General features: G+C 44.0%; 1 protein-coding gene across 1 annotated transcript; it reads right to left on the minus strand.

Moving 5' to 3' along the window:
* Positions 1-1,074: 1,074 nt before the first annotated feature.
* Positions 1,075-1,497, minus strand: LOC126212590 (ankyrin repeat and protein kinase domain-containing protein 1-like). Its single transcript, XM_049940019.1, has one exon. The coding sequence runs from the start codon at positions 1,495-1,497 to the stop codon at positions 1,075-1,077; it is 423 nt and encodes a 140-aa protein (XP_049795976.1).
* Between the last annotated feature and the right edge of the window lie 15,546 nt (positions 1,498-17,043).

Raw genomic sequence — 17,043 nt, forward strand, 5'->3', positions numbered from 1 at the left:
AGTAACGTAATACTAATTGACTCGATAGGCATACAGTCTTCATTATACGTATTGGCTCGGTGTATGAATCAAAAAAATTTAATTTTATTACCTGCAGTTCCACGACTTGCGTTGCCATCTCAGCTGCACCATCGTGACTGATGAGTGTCGAGATTCGTGTGCGTCATTGTAAAATTGCTTTCATGTGCTGAAATTTGGGCCTCAGGGTTCTGTCTCGAATACAGTTAGAATTACTTTGGTAGTTGCAATCTTTTATGTAAAGTACAGACAAAAATAGGATAGGGACAGGATTTCCTCTACATAGTGTATGTGGCATCGTTGCTTTCCAACTAATTTCCTGTATCTGGTGACTGCTTTCCGTTACAATCAAAATGGATCTTTTGTGTCTTCATAAACGAAGTGGTCTACAAGTGCAGGGCGTACCGACAGGAGGGGAATGTGGAAGAGAGAGTGGGTAAATCAACTGCATTACTCTCCAAAGTCAGAGTAAAGGTCCACGTCGTCTGGTAGGTGGTGGCGTGTTTTGCAAGAGTAGCGTTACAGCTGTGTGGGAACTGAGAGGTGTGAGGTTGTGCTCTTATTGTGTTTAGTTAAATGTGGACTGACTGACAGATGATGGGCATGTGATGTAGTGTGAATATTGCTACTAATATCCCATTGTTATTAAACGCAGGAGGTACGGTAGAGTACAATATTTGTTGAAAATGCTGAAGTAAATTGATGTAAATTGCTTCTGATATCAGAAGCGAAAATTCTGGTGATAGAACTGATATAGGAATGATCTCAGTATGTTGCAAATTAGAATAGTCTGATGTAGCACCTTGTTGGCTGGTGTGAAATACTTTTCGGCGATTAGATATTATAGATCAGTTGTGTTTGTTCACAATGAACTGTTGACTTTTGTAAAATTTAGTCTAGAAGTGTACTCGAGACGTTTTTTGTGAGCTACTCAAGGGGGGGAAAATTAGTCAGTGACAGTAGGATTGAATTTTTGAATTGTTTATTGAAGAAAGATGGAAATTGTTACTGGAGAAGTTGTTTCAGTTTTTTTTGCAGTTTGTTGGACTGGCTGCCTCATGACAGCATCTCCATCAGCCGACTGTCCTTGTTCTCCCTGGCGAGGTCCACTGCTGTGGCCCCACTGTCACCAGTTGTGGCATCCCTGTCGGCCCCCGCCTGGAGCAGTGCAGCCGCCACTTCTGCGTTGCCACAGCGTGCAGCCAAGTGCAGCGGCGTCCGCCCACTGCCATCCCTGGCCTTGTGGTCGGCGTTAGCCCGCAACAGCAGCCGCGCCACAGCAGCTCTGTCCCTCTCCGCAGCCACGCACAGAGGTGTCCACTGCTGCCAGGTGATCCTGGCGCCCACAGCCGCCCCCGCATCCACCAGCAGCCGTGTCGCCTCGACGTCTCCCCTGGATGCTGCGACGTGCAGGGCGGTCCACCCCCTCGCCCCACCCCTCGCCACCATGTCGGCCCCCACGGCGAGCAGCGCCCTCATCTCCCCCACTGCTCCCTGCTCAGTCACCAGGATCAGCCTCCTGCCGCTCTGCTCTGCGGGGAGCCTCCTGCACAAAACACACAAACTGCCACTCTCTGCTACAAACACACATCACACATAATGAGTAAAACTGCCACACGAGACAACACAACTGCAGTGAATTCAAATCTGTCCTGAAACAAACCTACCGTATGCCCCCTCCTGCAATACAAAACAGTGCGCAACTCTGCGTGTATTAAGCTACAGTAAATCTGTTCTACCTCCATCATAATAAAAATCTTCTCTCAACGTCAATTACAAATACCATTGTACAATCTCTGAAAGAATTACGTTGTCACATTTTGTCACACTCCTTCCTGGAAGTCAGCTCCTTTGATCTCAGTACGCTGTAGCTAACCAGTTGCTCACCTCCACTACAGAACAGCCTTGTTGCATCTAATACTACTACTCTGTCTGCAGCTTAACTACCAGATATCACACTCAAGAAGAATCCCATCTCCTGGTTTTCGAAGTCACTCTCCTCATATCCCACCAAAAAAAAAATTCAATCCAATTATCGGTCCATTTCTTCACAAAGACTCACCAAGTACTGAAAGTTTCTGACAGACAGAGAGGCAGACACACACACACACACAAAGAATTGTTCAGATATAAAAAAACACCAAACTGGCAACTCTGTCCCCATAAAAAATTTGTGTGTGTGTGTGTGTGTGTGTCAGATTTGGTGGGCCTGATAGCAAATGCACTTTCATCTAAAATGTACTATCATACTCAAAACTACCCGAATGACCAGAATTGTGTTTCACTTGATTTGTAGGCAATCCACATAACAGAGATCCTCTGCTCCTTTTGGGTACAGTCGTTTCATTATACCGCATGGTTACTGCAAGAGAACACAAGAGACAACTGCTCTGTGTGACTACCAGTCTAGATGGAAATTAATACTACGATAATACAAATACCAGAACATATGGAATTGGAGATTACACAGCCATTACACTTGTAAACGCAAATTTATTGCAATAAACGACACATGGAAAAGCAATTTTCACCTTGAAATTGTATGACGAAAATTTTGTTTCTGCAGTACGCTCTCCAAATACAATCCATCAGGTACTATTCCTGTTAGCAATAACATGAAATATCCTAACGATGGTTTCACAAGTGAGAAAGAGTGCTCATGTGTGAAATGACACGCCAGGTTTCGAACCCAAACATGTGCCTCTTGTGAATTTTTTGATGACTTTGCAGACGTGAGGAAACAATGAAACGGCAGAAATATATCATATGACAAAGTTTTCTGTCGACCAGAGATTCGAACCCAGGACTTAGTTAAGTAAGCACAATCAAACATTAGAAAGCGTCATTTTTAATCAGTGGCGAGATGATAAACTGAAATGACAAGACGAAAATGTTTTGCTTTACCAGGATTCGAACCCTGCACCCCACTACATTCACTTCTTGTCACGTGTAGACGTTGCATGTTCGCTTACTTCAACAGCAGCGAAATATTTACACGTCTGAATTCTAAATAACATGACGAAAATTTCTGTGCTGACTACGAATCGAACATTACACACTTCGTTGTTGACTATATACAAAGACACGTTGACTATCGAATTCTTTTTCACGAGGAGCTAGGAGCGGCATGAGCCTGACATGATATGACGAAAATTTTCGTGTCTGACTTGGGAGTCTAAACATTATTGTTGACAAAGCCCAGATCATCATTAACAATAATTTGTCACATGTAGTTTAATGCGCGCACGTTGCTACTTGTAATGACAGGCCAGGATTCGAACCCAGACATGTGGCTTGTGGAGGTCTTGTGGACTTTGTACACGTGACGAAACAATGAAACGAAGGAAATGTATCATCTCAAAGGGCTCAGACGTGACGAAAATGGAGATTTGAATGCGGCACCAATATTTTCCATATCTCAAGCTCAATTACAGTAAGAGTCAAGTGCCCTATGACCTTGCACGGCGATTGACTCATTGATAAAAAAAATACCGCGTAAGAAAGGTAACTGCTGACAGAGTTTCGACCTGGCATGACTTCCTCCTCTGTCAGGGCCCAATCTATACCGACTCTCCTCCAGGTTACCAGAGATGGGGGAGATGCTGCTTCTGCTTGATAAAAAAAGATTGGCTGACGTGAGAAACGAACACAGAACTTCGGCACACGTAGCTAGAATCATTTGAACTTCATTAACTAATAACTTTTAGCACGAATTAAAATTCATGGAAGTGACTGGATTCGAACCCACTAAGTGCAGACTAAAACTGGCCACCTTAACCACTTTTTTCCATTTTATTTTTCACCACTACACCATCCCTTTCTCTACACGATATCTTCCGTGTCAAAGCTTTATTTTTTAATTTTTTAGGGCGTCAGTGTCAGGCAGGTGGCGATAAAGAGGGCACAGGTGAAGAACCCAGAGGCCCATCCGCCATGCTGTCTCAGCTGTCCGCTTTCCTTGTGATGTTCTGACTTTCTTGTTCGGGAAGGCGCTGGTCAGCACCATGCAGGCAGGCAGGCGGGGGCGAGGAGGCCTGGCCATGACTCCTCCCCCACACCTGTCACCGAGGCGATCCTTTATTTTCGTGTACGATTTTTAATTTTTTTTATTTTTAATACTTCCTCCAGAAGACCATGTCCACACACAATCATCTTAGCTGTGAGCAACGGCTTGAAGTTCGTGTTCACGACGTTTTGCTTTCCGATTTATTTCGCAGTATCTTCTGTCATCCAATGCATCAGTTCCCGAGGCTTATTGGGGAAGTTGGTCCTCTGCTGTATCTGAGTACTCCACTCGCTGGAAGCTGCGTGCTGCGATTCCTGATACTTGGGGTAATGATGAATGTAACACAGAACAGAAGAAATCAGCAGTCGCTTGTTGTTGTTGTGGTGTTCAGTTCAGAGACTGGTTTGATGCTGCTCTCCACTGGTTTGATGCTGCTCTCCATGCTACTCTATCCTGTGCAAGCTTCTTCATCTTCCAGTACCTACTGGAACCTACATCCTTCTGAACCTGTTTTGTGCATTCATCTCTTGGTTTCCCTCTACGATTTTTACCCTCCGTACTGCCCTCCAATACTGAATTGGTGATCCCTTTATGCCTCAGAATATGTCCTACTATCCTATCCCTTCTTCTAGTCAAGTTGTGCCACACATTTCTCTTCTCCCCATTTCTATTCAATACCTCCTCATTAGTTATGTGATTTACCCATCTAATCTTCAACATCCTTCTGTAGCACCACATTTCGAAAGCTTCTGTTCTCTTCTTGTCCAAATTATTTATCGTCCATGTTTCACTTCCATACATGGCCACTCTCTATCCAAATACTTTCAGAAGAGACTTCCTGACACTTAAATCTATACTTGATGTTAACAAATTTCTCTTCTTCATAAACGCTTTCCTTGCTATTGCCACTCTACATTTTGTATCCTCTCTACTTCGACCATCATCAGTTATTTTGATCGCCAAATAGCAAACCTCCTTTACTACTTTAAGCGTCTCATTTCCTAATCTAATTCCCGCAGCATCACCCGACTTAAGTCGACTAAATTCCATTATCCTCGGTTTGCTTTTGTTGATGTTCATCTTAAATCCTCCTTTCAAGACACTGTCCATTCCGCTTAGCTGCTCTTCCAGCTCCTTTGCTGTCTTTGACAGAATTACAATGTCATCGGCGAACCTCAAAGTTTTTATTTCTTCTCTATGGATTTTAATTCCTACTCTGAATTTTTTTTTGTTTCCCTTAGTGCTTGCTCAATATACAGATTGAGGCTACAACCCTGCCTCACTCCCTTCCCAACCACTGCTTTCCTTTTATGGCCCTCGACTCTCATAAGTGCCATCTGGTTTCTGTACAAATTGTAAATAGCCTTTTGATCCCTGTATTTGACCCCTGCCACCTTCAGTCCCTTATTCTGGTTAAAAGTAGTTCTGGCATACGGAAAAAAAATAAAATTAAATGTAGCAAAAAGTACCATGACTTCTGTCGTGAGGATACATTTTTCCTCCGAGATTCCAACACAAAATAGGGTGCTTCTGACCGTATTTTAGTGAAGATTTCTATTCCCTTAAAAATAAGTAAATTAACCAGTAAAAAATACCGTTTAAGACAAAAGAGCTTAAGGACGATTCACTATGTTGTTCTTGTGTTTACGTCTTTTTTTATTCAATTTGCATACTGTTTCACGTAACTATATTAACTGAAAAAATTTTGCGAAGTTTCTCTTGTAGTTCTTCGGCGCCCCGTGTTCCGCTTGTGCCCGGCGTGCGTGCGGCGCCCCATCCAACGGCCGCCCGTTTTGTTTCCTCCCGTTACGAGGTAATACGTTGTTTGTCCTTTTAGCCAGTTTACAGCATTTCTTCACTGTAAATGGGCATAGTACGCCGCTAGGATTCAAAAAACTGGAGGGCAACGTATTGTGCACAGTGCTCGTTTTACTGTGGCTACCGGTTGTCTGATAACTCGTCAGATGTCCTTAACTTCGGCGCACACAAACCTGTGTTCTTCTGTGTCTGCCAGGTCACAATTCTCCCGAATTGGCCAATCACCCAGATGCATTGCATGAAGTTTCGTTGTGGTTTCTACTTTCCTGTACCGAGTAGTTTTCACATTTGTTGGTAGGTGAAGCATGCCGATGTTGTTGCAAATGACCTTGCAGTTGCAGTGCGAGCACTTTTGTACAGTCACGTTTCTGCTTTTGCTTCTCATCAACTCGACGTACATGTTCTTAAGTTTTGCCATATTCGACGGGAAAACCTCTGGTTTGAGTGTAACTGAGTTCGAATCGAAATTGTTCAAAATGATAAAAGCCATTGGGGACGTGCCATACATCTACGGGTGGATGCAAGACAGTGGGAGTAGTTTCACCTGCTAAGTGGGACATGAGGGCCGAGGGTGTCTTCTTCCACAGCTAGTATGTGCAACACACGAATAGAGCTTGTGACTTTCTCCCAACGTCGGTGAGATTTAATCCCCCTTCCCCCCCCCTCCCCCCCCCCACCACCACCACATACACCCCATTTCGGGCTGAGACGGTCAACATGTCAAACTTTATCTTAAAAATATTACCACGAGTTATAAAATGGCCCAATGGCCCAAAGCTGAGAGGAATGTTGCTGGTGTTTCACATGGAATGGGTACAACCTGTGCCACACAGTTGACTTTGCAGACCATGTACATATTTGCAAAGTCTGCCCATGGTATGTCATCAAGTCTTCTCACGCTATGTTCTTTGTCAGTAGCTGGCACGCTGGCAAGTGTTTTCCTAGAGTTGGCAGCTGTAGTGCAATTTATAACAGACCTGTAGTCGAAACCCAGAATTTGCATATGGTTGACTACATTGAGGTCTCGGGTGTTTCGCGGAGATATTCCACGCCCCACATTCACGATGCGTGATTTAGCGTTGCTCAGCTTCGCACCTGATGCAAGTTCGTATTTGCTGACGACCTGCAATTCTTCAAAATTCTACCAATGATATCGGCAAAACACTGGGGAAAGTCCATTGTTTTCAGAAGGCACTGGTTGCTCACCCTGTAGAAAGCCTTCTCGAAATCGAGCGGCATTACAGCGCAGTGAAACGTGGGAGTGAGTGCCGCAGCTACGAAGGGTGTGTATTCACAAACAGTTTGGATAACTGATCTCTCTTTACCCACACTAGTTTGATACGAGCCAGTTACCTCATGCACTATGAATTTTACTCCGTGGGCAAGAACGCGCGCCATAAATGAAGAAAGAAACACAGCTAAGGAATTATTCAATGCCACAAGTAATCAACGGAATTGCGTATTCAAAAAAATTGAGATGTGTGTCGGTATAATCGGGAAAATATAATTTTAAATAGTGTACATGGTCATAGTTTGTTAAATTTTTCACCTTTAGATCGATGGACTACTAAACTGAAACTGCGATGACATTCAAGATGATTAAGTCCTTAATGGTTTTGGATATGGAAGTCTCTAACTTGGTAAAAGATGACGTGAAGAGGAGACAAAATGTTCAGGCTTTTACTGGGTATACAACCTAGAACTAATGCAGCGTTCCCCGCACAGAGCAGCCACGTTACCATTTAGCTGGCGAGCCACAGCCGTTACTACTGATCTCTCACTGCGGTATTATTCTTCAATAGAGAGATTTAGTAGCGTTAAATATGAGATTAGTTATATGTTCTGTGTGGATTAACCTCTCTCTAATCAAGTAATAAATTTGACACCCCACTGAAGTGACAATCAGTCAGATCACATACCGGAAATGACAACGAAATATCAAGTGAATTTAGCAGGACAAGGCTGAACCACACCGGGAAGTAAATAGACGATCACGTAGTTGCCAAATGTATTCTGCGATATTGCCAATTCTGCATTAGACTAGCGACACGGAGAATACGTTTGTTCAGCTGATGCTCTGAGCTTTCTAGCACTTGGCGATCTCGCCTCGTGAAGACGCACGGAAGCTGTCTGTTGCTGCAATGGCTGACAGCCGAAATACGTGAACCGTGTCCCAGAGTTTCATTTGCGCTTCAATAACTTCTGTTTTGATCCAAAGCAATGTTTCGAATAATATCCAGATCCACCGTCTCTAAATCTAACGTCGTAAATAAAGAGCAGAAGAAAACATTTGGATGGCCCTACTCTTCAGTAGCTGTCGTATCTGTTTCTTTTTTTTTGTGTATGTGTCTTACATGTACTGCAGACATGCAGCTCACTCACCAAAAATGGTTCGCTTTTTTATTACCACCTCACACCGTTAACGTTATGACTAAATAACCTTCCATATAATATTATTTACCTTGCCTTAAGTATGCTTTCATTGGTATTATCCCCAATACATAACAACCTAAATGTTCACTAGATGCAAGGCTAGTGAAGGCTAAACTTCTGGCTAATAAAGTAACAAATTCTCATTTCGAGATGTCAGAAACGGGCGACGTAAATGAAATCATATTAATAGGTCAGGAGCCGCTAACGCCGGCTGAGCTCGAACAAATGAAAAATCCAGACTTACAAAACACGGATGTCGACATCTCGGCCCCGATAGGCGCTCCGCAACTTCAGAATGAAGTCGTTATAACGGAGGCCCAACAACACGTTGAGGCTGTTGTTAATTTTGTAAATTACGGGAAGAAGACAGCGAGGACGAAACCGATAGGGCAGTGTCGCCAGAACAGTACCACATAGGTGTCCAATTAGACAATCGTGGTGAAGCGCCAGAAAAAACAGAAGCAGATAAATTTATGATACTGTGGAAATGTATGGAGGAATTCAAAGGTGAACTAAGAAGTCAAAAACGAATTAAGGACTGTGAGAGAAAGCATAGAAGGCATAGAAGGCCAAATGAAGGAAAATAACGAAAGCCTAGGACGGATATAAAGAACATCCAGGTAGGTACTGAACGTCAAATGAAGGAACATAATGAAAGCATAGAAAGCATGAAGATGGATCTGGAATGTCGGTTAAACAATTCCACAAGGAGATCAAGGACTCTCATGAAGACATGTATAACAAACTGCGTGGGGAAATTGAGCAGGTCGACGGTCAGACTAGGAATAATGAAGCAAAGATCTCTAAATTAGCGGTATCCGTAGAGCAACTTCCGGTATTGCAGGGGAGGTAACGGTGATAGTAGGCGAGCTGTCGGCGAAATGGCCAATCTGGTTATTGCAAGCCAAACGTGCAACACGCCACAAGGAAAGGAAACCATTGTAGACAGCGCGAACTCGAATTCGGGAGTGCAAATGATCACCGACATGGATTACAAACACCTGCTCTCTGTGCAGAGTTTTCACCACTCAAAATACAGTGGAAACGTTCTGCATCCTCAGGCCTTTTTACAGCAATTTCTAGTGCCAATTCCACCAAATTGGCTCCTCAAATTTAAGCTATCTTTCATTTGCGGATTTCTAGAGGGTAGCGTATCCGAGCGAATGCGAGGTGTCGCAGATAATTTCACCTCCTATGAGGAATTCAAGGAGATCTTCTTGGGCACTTATTGGTCAAAGGCGACCCAAGAACGTATCAAGCAGGAGATTATCCTCTGTAGAGACTTTGACAACTCGGGATTCACAAACCCTTTCAAGTTCTTCGAGGCTCTAATTAAAAAGAATGTCTTCCTCGATGCACCATGTAGTGATACCGAGCTCATCCGTCATTGCTATATGAAACTGCCATTGAATTACCAACAGTCGCCGATAGGACGATGCGGTAGTGATATTGAGGAGTTTAAAAACCTTCTCAGAGAATTAGAGTTTGCATTAGAGAGAGAGATGGGCAGAAACCGCAGAAGGCAACAAGTACAGGCGAACGGTCGGGCTGAGCAAACGGGAAGAGAGCAGCGCAGGGACCGTAGGCATGACAATAACAATTATAACAATTCTGTCGGAGGAGGTCCGCGCCAACAGCCGTACAGGCGTAATAGCAATTACAACGGCAATGGAGGCAATGGTAGGAACGGAACGTCGTATCGGAACAACGGCAGGCAATGGCTCTGGTTCAAATGGTTCAAATGGCTCTGAGCACTATGCGACTTAACTGCTGTGGTCATCAGTCCCGTAGAACTTAGAACTACTTAAACCTAACTAACCTAAGGACATCACACACATCCATGCCCGAGGCAGGATTCGAACCTGCGACCATAGCGGTCGCGCGGCTCCAGACTGTAGCGCCTTTAACCGCTCGGCCACTCCGGCCGGCCGGCAGGCAATGGCGTCAGTCGCAAGACGGCGACGACGATACTAATAATAAAATTATAAACAGTCGACCAGTTGCAATGGATAAAGAAATTCTTTACCTAGGCTTCGACAAGTATAAATTTGTCTTCTTCAAATGGTAGCAATTTTACATTAATAAGGACTAATGTAACATCGCCGTTTTTACAATTGTCGGCATAGATCCATGTGTCGAAAATAGTCGTTTGTGAGCGCTGCAAGATCCATCAGCTATTTTATATCTACGCGACAAACCCTAATTCTAGGGTTATATTTTATTTTTGACACATGGATCGGATCACGACATACGTGGATGACATCATTATCGCCGAAGCCTCGTGGGAGAGACATAATGAAATACTGAGGAACCTGTTGAGCACTTTGAAAGCATATGGTGTCACGGTAAATTTAGGAAAATCATACTTTGGAAGGTCACAGGTAAAGTTTTTAGGCCACATAATCTCGGCCGAAGGAATCTACCCCGACCCAGAGAAATTAGATGCAATTGAACAGTTATCCACCCCCACCACCAGAAAGAAATGAAGGGGTTTCCTACGTTTATACAATTTCTACAAAAAATTCATAAACCCAGACTGTCTGGCTACCCCTCGTCTCTGTGCCCTTATGGGAAAGAAAACACCTTGGGTGTGGGAAGAGACAGCTGAGAATGAGTTCCAAAAGCTAAAGGCTGCGTTAGTAGAAGCTCCCATACTATGGCATCTGGACCTCACCAGAGATTGCTGTATAGCTACAGACTCAGCGAAAACAGGATTGGGCATAGTAGTGTTCCAGCAGTTCGAGTCCGAGAGGGGCACTGAAAGACAATCGGTTTCGGCAGCAGAACCCTGTCGAAATGCGAAAGGAACTACTCGGTAACAGAACTGGAGGCATTGGCGGTTGTGTGGGCGTTTGAGAAGATCAGGTATTTCCTGTTCGGGAGAAAAAACGCGTCTACACTGACCATAAAGCGCTACAATTCCTGCTAACAGCCAAATTAAACCACAGGAGATTAGGAAGATGGGTACTTTATCTGCAACACCACGAATTCTCGATCGTACACATCCCGGGCTCGACTAATATTATCGCCGACGCACTGTCCAGATCCCCTATCGGATTAATCTCCACTGTACAGGACGATCTCGAGGAAAGTAATTTTAGCATCTTCTACATGAGAAAGGTTGCGTTCGAGAATTTCGTAACGGCTTCAATGCAAGATATTGCAAGAGAACAGGATAAGGACCCAGTCTTGCGAAAGATTAAGGAACAATGGAGAGATAAAGAACAGGTCAGAACTCGACAATTTTATATCGTAAGAAAAAACATCATTTTCTACCGTAGGGAAATCGAGGATGCGCGTTGGGTTTTGTGAATCCCCGAAGAGACGATCAATAAAATAATATGGTACACGCACCTGAGCTATGCACTTTTTGGCGCCAGGAAGTGCTATGTAAAACTAAAAACGCTGTGCCATTTTAGGAATATGGAGAGGCGCATTAGGAAGGTGCTCTCCGTCTGCAAGTTGTGCCAAAAGTCCACGCACAACAACTAGAATTTCCAAGCTCCCTTGTATCGGATAATCCCACAAAGATGGAAACAATTAGGTGCCGCGGATCATCTCGGTCCATTACCAGGGACGAGTTGTGGTTATTGCTTTGTGCTCGACGCGGTCGAGCTTACGTCAAAATACGTAACGTTCACACCATTACGTAAGGCAACAGCAGCGACGGTATCAGAGGTAATCTGCAGGGACTTCTCGTCGCAAGTAGGTAAAGTTGAGAGCATCATTACCGACAATGGGCCGCAATTCAGGGCGAATAATTGCGTTGAAACATTGGAACGACGCGGTATAGTGCCGATTTTCATTTCAGCCTTCCACCCGTCTTCGAATCCGCCTGAGCGCGTGATTAAGAATTTAGGAAACCTTTGCCGAGTGTACTGCGCTAAGCAGCACGCCTACTGGGAGGTTTTCTTATCTCTGATTTTCAACAGGTTATGAATGAGCTGCCTCACGGGACAACGAAGTTTCCTCCGACTACGGTTTTAAGAAACAGACACCCGACAGACCGAAACAGGGAGCTAGTTGACTTCCCTCATCGAGAGCGGACGCAGCACAGAGCTGTAGTTAAAAATGGCTCTGAGCACTATGCGACTTAACTTCTGAGGTCATCAGTCGCCTAGAACTTAGAACTACTTAAACCTAACTAACCTAAGGACATCACACACATCCATGCCCGAGGCAGGATTCGAACCTGCGACCGTAACGGTCGCTCGGCTCCAGACTGTAGCGCCTAGAACCGCACCGCCACTCCGGCCGGCTAGAGCTGTAGTAAACATGAGATTGGAAAATATAAAGGCGGCGGCAGAAAAACGCAAAAGGTTCGCAGACAGAGGGGCGAAGGTCAGACACTTTGAGGTCAGACACTTTGAGTCCTATTGAAATCCCACCGACTGTCATGCAAGCAAAAGGGGCTCCGCCAGAAATTTTTTACTGGTTGAATGGACCATTCAGAGTAAGAAGGGTGGCCCACCTGAACTCATACGAGTTAGAGTACATTAAGAGTTAATGATTATTAGGTTTACATCATATTACGTATATGAAACCCTTTGTTGGTTAGAAATGGTAATTTGTTTGTCTTTGTGTTTCTTGTGTTGAGTTAGTAATAAGTCCTGAAATGACTAGGATTTAGAGTGTATCAGGTATATCATGTTTTGTGTAGTGTCTTATTTTTGTGTCTTGTCTTCGATACAAGAGATCTGCAGATTGTTCAATGAAAAATTTGTAACAGGGCATGTTACGTAAAAGATTGTTCCGCAAAGGAAAACGACGTTCCGACAAAGAAAACGGAGGAGCGTGTGAAGAATTGGCTTATGAGGATGTTGAGTGGTTGAAAGCGACCTATTGAGCCATGTAAAGGAGAGTGCGTTCGCGAAATGAAACATCGGAATTCTTTTTGCCAATCAGGAAGAAGTAGAGCCTTGTTTTAGTGGCGTTGAGGGGGCGCGTTTTTGAGTAGTCCGCGCGGACATGCGTTGAAGGACGAAGTTTTGGGAGATTTTTCGGTCGCCGACAGAGCGACGTATGTGAGGAGATTTTTGGTCACGGCTCTGTGACGTTCAGCTAGGGCAAGTTTTGAGGCGCCAAAGCTAGATTTCAGGAGCTCGTAATGTGTGGGGAGAAATGGATTGTAGGGCAAATCTTCAACGTGGCGAACAAATAATTCTACGAAATGTAACAACATCCAAGTTACGCGACGGAAAATCAAACAATGCTAGGTTGAAGTACTTAGCTTTAATAATAAAATAATCTGTTTTTTATGTCTAGGAAAAGGGACCGAAACAAGGAAAATTGAACGACAAAGAAGATCAAAGGAAGACAAAATCGGACCAAAAGATACGCAAGGAAGGACTAATAAAGAAAGGCTAAATCCAGAGAAAAGGGTAACATAAACTGCAGAACGTAAACACAAGAATGTAAGTAAAAAAAGACTCATAGAGGGAGTAACCTTTGAATGTATTCTAATGTTACAGACGGGAGACAAAGAAGAAGATCAAGTAACAGACTCACACGAGTACAGCAGCCAAACAACAGAGCCAATTGTTGTAATTATCTTTTAATAACTGTTCCAGATCGCAGCAAGAATCAGAGTCGAAAATTTCGTACCAGTATGCAGTGGACTGGAAGCGACATCTAACCTACATGTATTTCCACCAATTTACAGGGAAGAACACAGAGGAAAAGGAATAAGGGCAACGGAACTATCAGGTTTATGTAGAAAGTAGTAAGTAGAACATAGTTAGATGCAGGTGGAAAGGAAATGTAGTTAGCGCTAGAAGGAAGAATGCCATGGCATGTAATTAGAATACTAACAAATGGCCATCCTTCATTCCTCAGCACACCCACTTGTCCCAAACATAAAAGTAAGATAGAAAAGAACGTAAAACGAGATTCCAGCTGGAATATTATAGCTAAAAACTATTAGTAAACAGATAGAAAGAAGAATGTAAATGTATATTTTCATGGAAAGATTATTGTTTTGTAATGCAAAGGCCTGGATAATTAGGTTGGGATAGGTTATATGTTTTCCTATTTGTTTTTTTTCTGTTCTTCATGTCTTATTTTGTTTTGTTTATTATTGTAATAACAGTGGATGTAACTTTTATAACTGAACTGAGTAAAGTAACTCAGTCCTTTTAAATGAGAGTAATGATGGAACGATTGACAAGTTCTGCAGTAAATTGTAATGTATGGAAAGGTCACGGGAGGTGACCAGCAACTGTAATAACATGTAAATGAATGTAAGTAGGGGAGATTTGTATTTGTTTCTAAAACGTACTTTAAATTTCTGTACGCAGAAACGACAAGGAACTTTGGGAGGCTGAACACAACATAGAGAGAGAAAGGGCAGCTTACCGGTTGCAAAGGACCAGACTGACGAACGAGGAGGGCTTGGCAGCGGCTGAGCAGAAGGGTCGAGCGGCCGCAAGGAAACACCTTGTAATCTGGTTACCGCTGAGCAGCGACAGCGTAGCACAATGGGCGACGCCGAAGGCGACATTGCCGAGCCACGTGCTGCCAGTCTACCTGGATTCACCAGAACCCAGCGTTATCCCTATAAGAAGTAATTTTTCGGTGCAAGATGCCAACGCCCTTTGAGTTTTGCAAAGCCCCGCCACAAGAAGACATCTCATCAGCGAAGAATTTTGTTATGAGAGGGAGACTTAAATGGAGACAAGAGCAAAATTAAATACAAACGCTTTAGAGAAACTAGTATGACAGCAGTGTTTCCTAAGTACCATGTGAGTCAGTGAGTTACGTTAGAATCCTTATGTGTCGAAGGGAAAAACTAAGAAGTTTGTATCACAGCATAATAGCCTCTACCAATTAACAGAGATGATGTCGCTGGTTAACTTTGAATTGCAGCTGCCCAACTGCCCTTTGATAGTCACAGAATCCGAATTCGGCTGTTTAGGAGGGATATGGACAATTTGCCTAGTCTGAACCTAGATTCCGTAGAATGGGGGAAAGGAACACTGGACGAGGAGAAGAAAAAGGAAAAAGCAAAGTGAAGGAAACAGGATAATATAGCGATTTATCAGTATATGCTAAGACCTAGAGCATGGATGTGGGACTAACATTAGGATTTTCTTTTTGCTTACCAGCCGCGATAATGGGAACCATAGCCATAAGTATGATCCATTCTTAAATTTATGTACCTGACCTAATTACCTTCCTCAGTTTGCTCCCCAAAAGTCTTTCATTTCTTAATGAGTCCATTCATGAGGATTTGCTCACTCGTCTGGATCAGATGACTGCCACCCATCATGGTCGTGTTGGCATGGAACACCTGTTAGATCACATGAAAAGCTACAGAAGTAAGCAGAAGCAGCAACAGGTAGTCATCGGTTCATTAACGCCAGCCACTTGTGTATTCCCTGTGGTTATTGGAGTTGTGTGTTTCTTTCTCAAAAGAAGAGATGCCCAAATTCCACCCCTACCAACCTTCAGCCTACGATTTTGAACTGAACAGAACAACAGGGGAGTGTAATGAGTGAACATTCATGAAGAGAAGGACTAAGTATGCTCAAGGACCGCAAGGAACAATAGTTTATGAGAGAGAGAACTGTAATGTAGTTAGTAGTGACAAGCCATATTATGTAGTTTCAGAGGAAGTAGACTGTGTAAATATCATACAATTGGTAGACAGTTCAAATTATGTAAATAGAGTCATGTGTAAATAGATGTAGAAGCGGAATGAGGAGACGCATTCTTTCCATAGAGAGTGTGAGTGTAGATGGTCAAATGATTAAAGCGATTAAGTTGCATAAAGGTAGGACTTTCACAGTAATGAAGTTAGTGACAATGTGCAGAAATCTTGGGAGCCAGAAGTCATATATGTGCTGCACTCTTTTGCACAGATTAGTGCTATGATACCACTGTGTAATTGGGTCGGAGGAGAGACGAGTTCAGCAACACAAAGGAGAATGTTGTGTAACCATCCAGCTCGCTACACACCTGGGTGTCAACATCGAGGGCGGTAATCAGGTCAGTTACGACAGCCAAGCAACACCAAAATATTCCGCCGACCCATTGGGGATGAAGAACCGCAGATGTCAGTTGCAGAATGCCATATTTAAGGACAGGCACTCATCTCGTCAACATCGAACATCGTGAAGGGTTGGAATGCGTAGACTATGTCGCTTACTTCAGACACCAGTTCGGTGTCGTCACTGTCAGTGCAATCATCGTAATAGTCACGCCCATAATGCAGGTCGTCACCTAGAAGGCGCCAGAGTGACGCCGCCGGCGTAACTATCGTCAGATGCCGTCAACAGACAGGCACCTGTCATGGGAGTCATCACTTGGGGTACATTGTGGTAACGCACTGCCGACATCGTCCTGGGGCACTGCCACCTCAAACGCCGTGACCGGTGTCGGAGACAGGGACCCTTCCCCACCGACACCCGACAGCTGCCACTTGGGATAGTCGCAGAGATGTAGAGATGGGACACTGGGACACTGGAGCACTGATCCATACCACAGCTGCCACGCCCCAGAACCACGATCAAAGAGAGGCCAATGGCATATGGTTCCAGCTGTCGCAAGTACAATCCACCTAGGCCGGAGCGCCGCTGTCGAGGCAGCAGATTCTAGTTACGACAGCGCCGCTACAAACCCAGCGTAGGGCGGCCACGTCAGTGGAAGCAAACTTCGCCCAGACGACCTACAACCAATATGTGGCAGATGACTAATAAATGTTGTTATTTTATCATCAGGAGCAATCTGTGGAGACACCCGATAATCCTCTTCTTCACCCCCAGCAGCGA

Source organism: Schistocerca nitens, chromosome 11 (assembly GCF_023898315.1).
Source record: "Schistocerca nitens isolate TAMUIC-IGC-003100 chromosome 11, iqSchNite1.1, whole genome shotgun sequence".
Lineage (NCBI taxonomy): Eukaryota > Metazoa > Arthropoda > Insecta > Orthoptera > Acrididae > Schistocerca > Schistocerca nitens.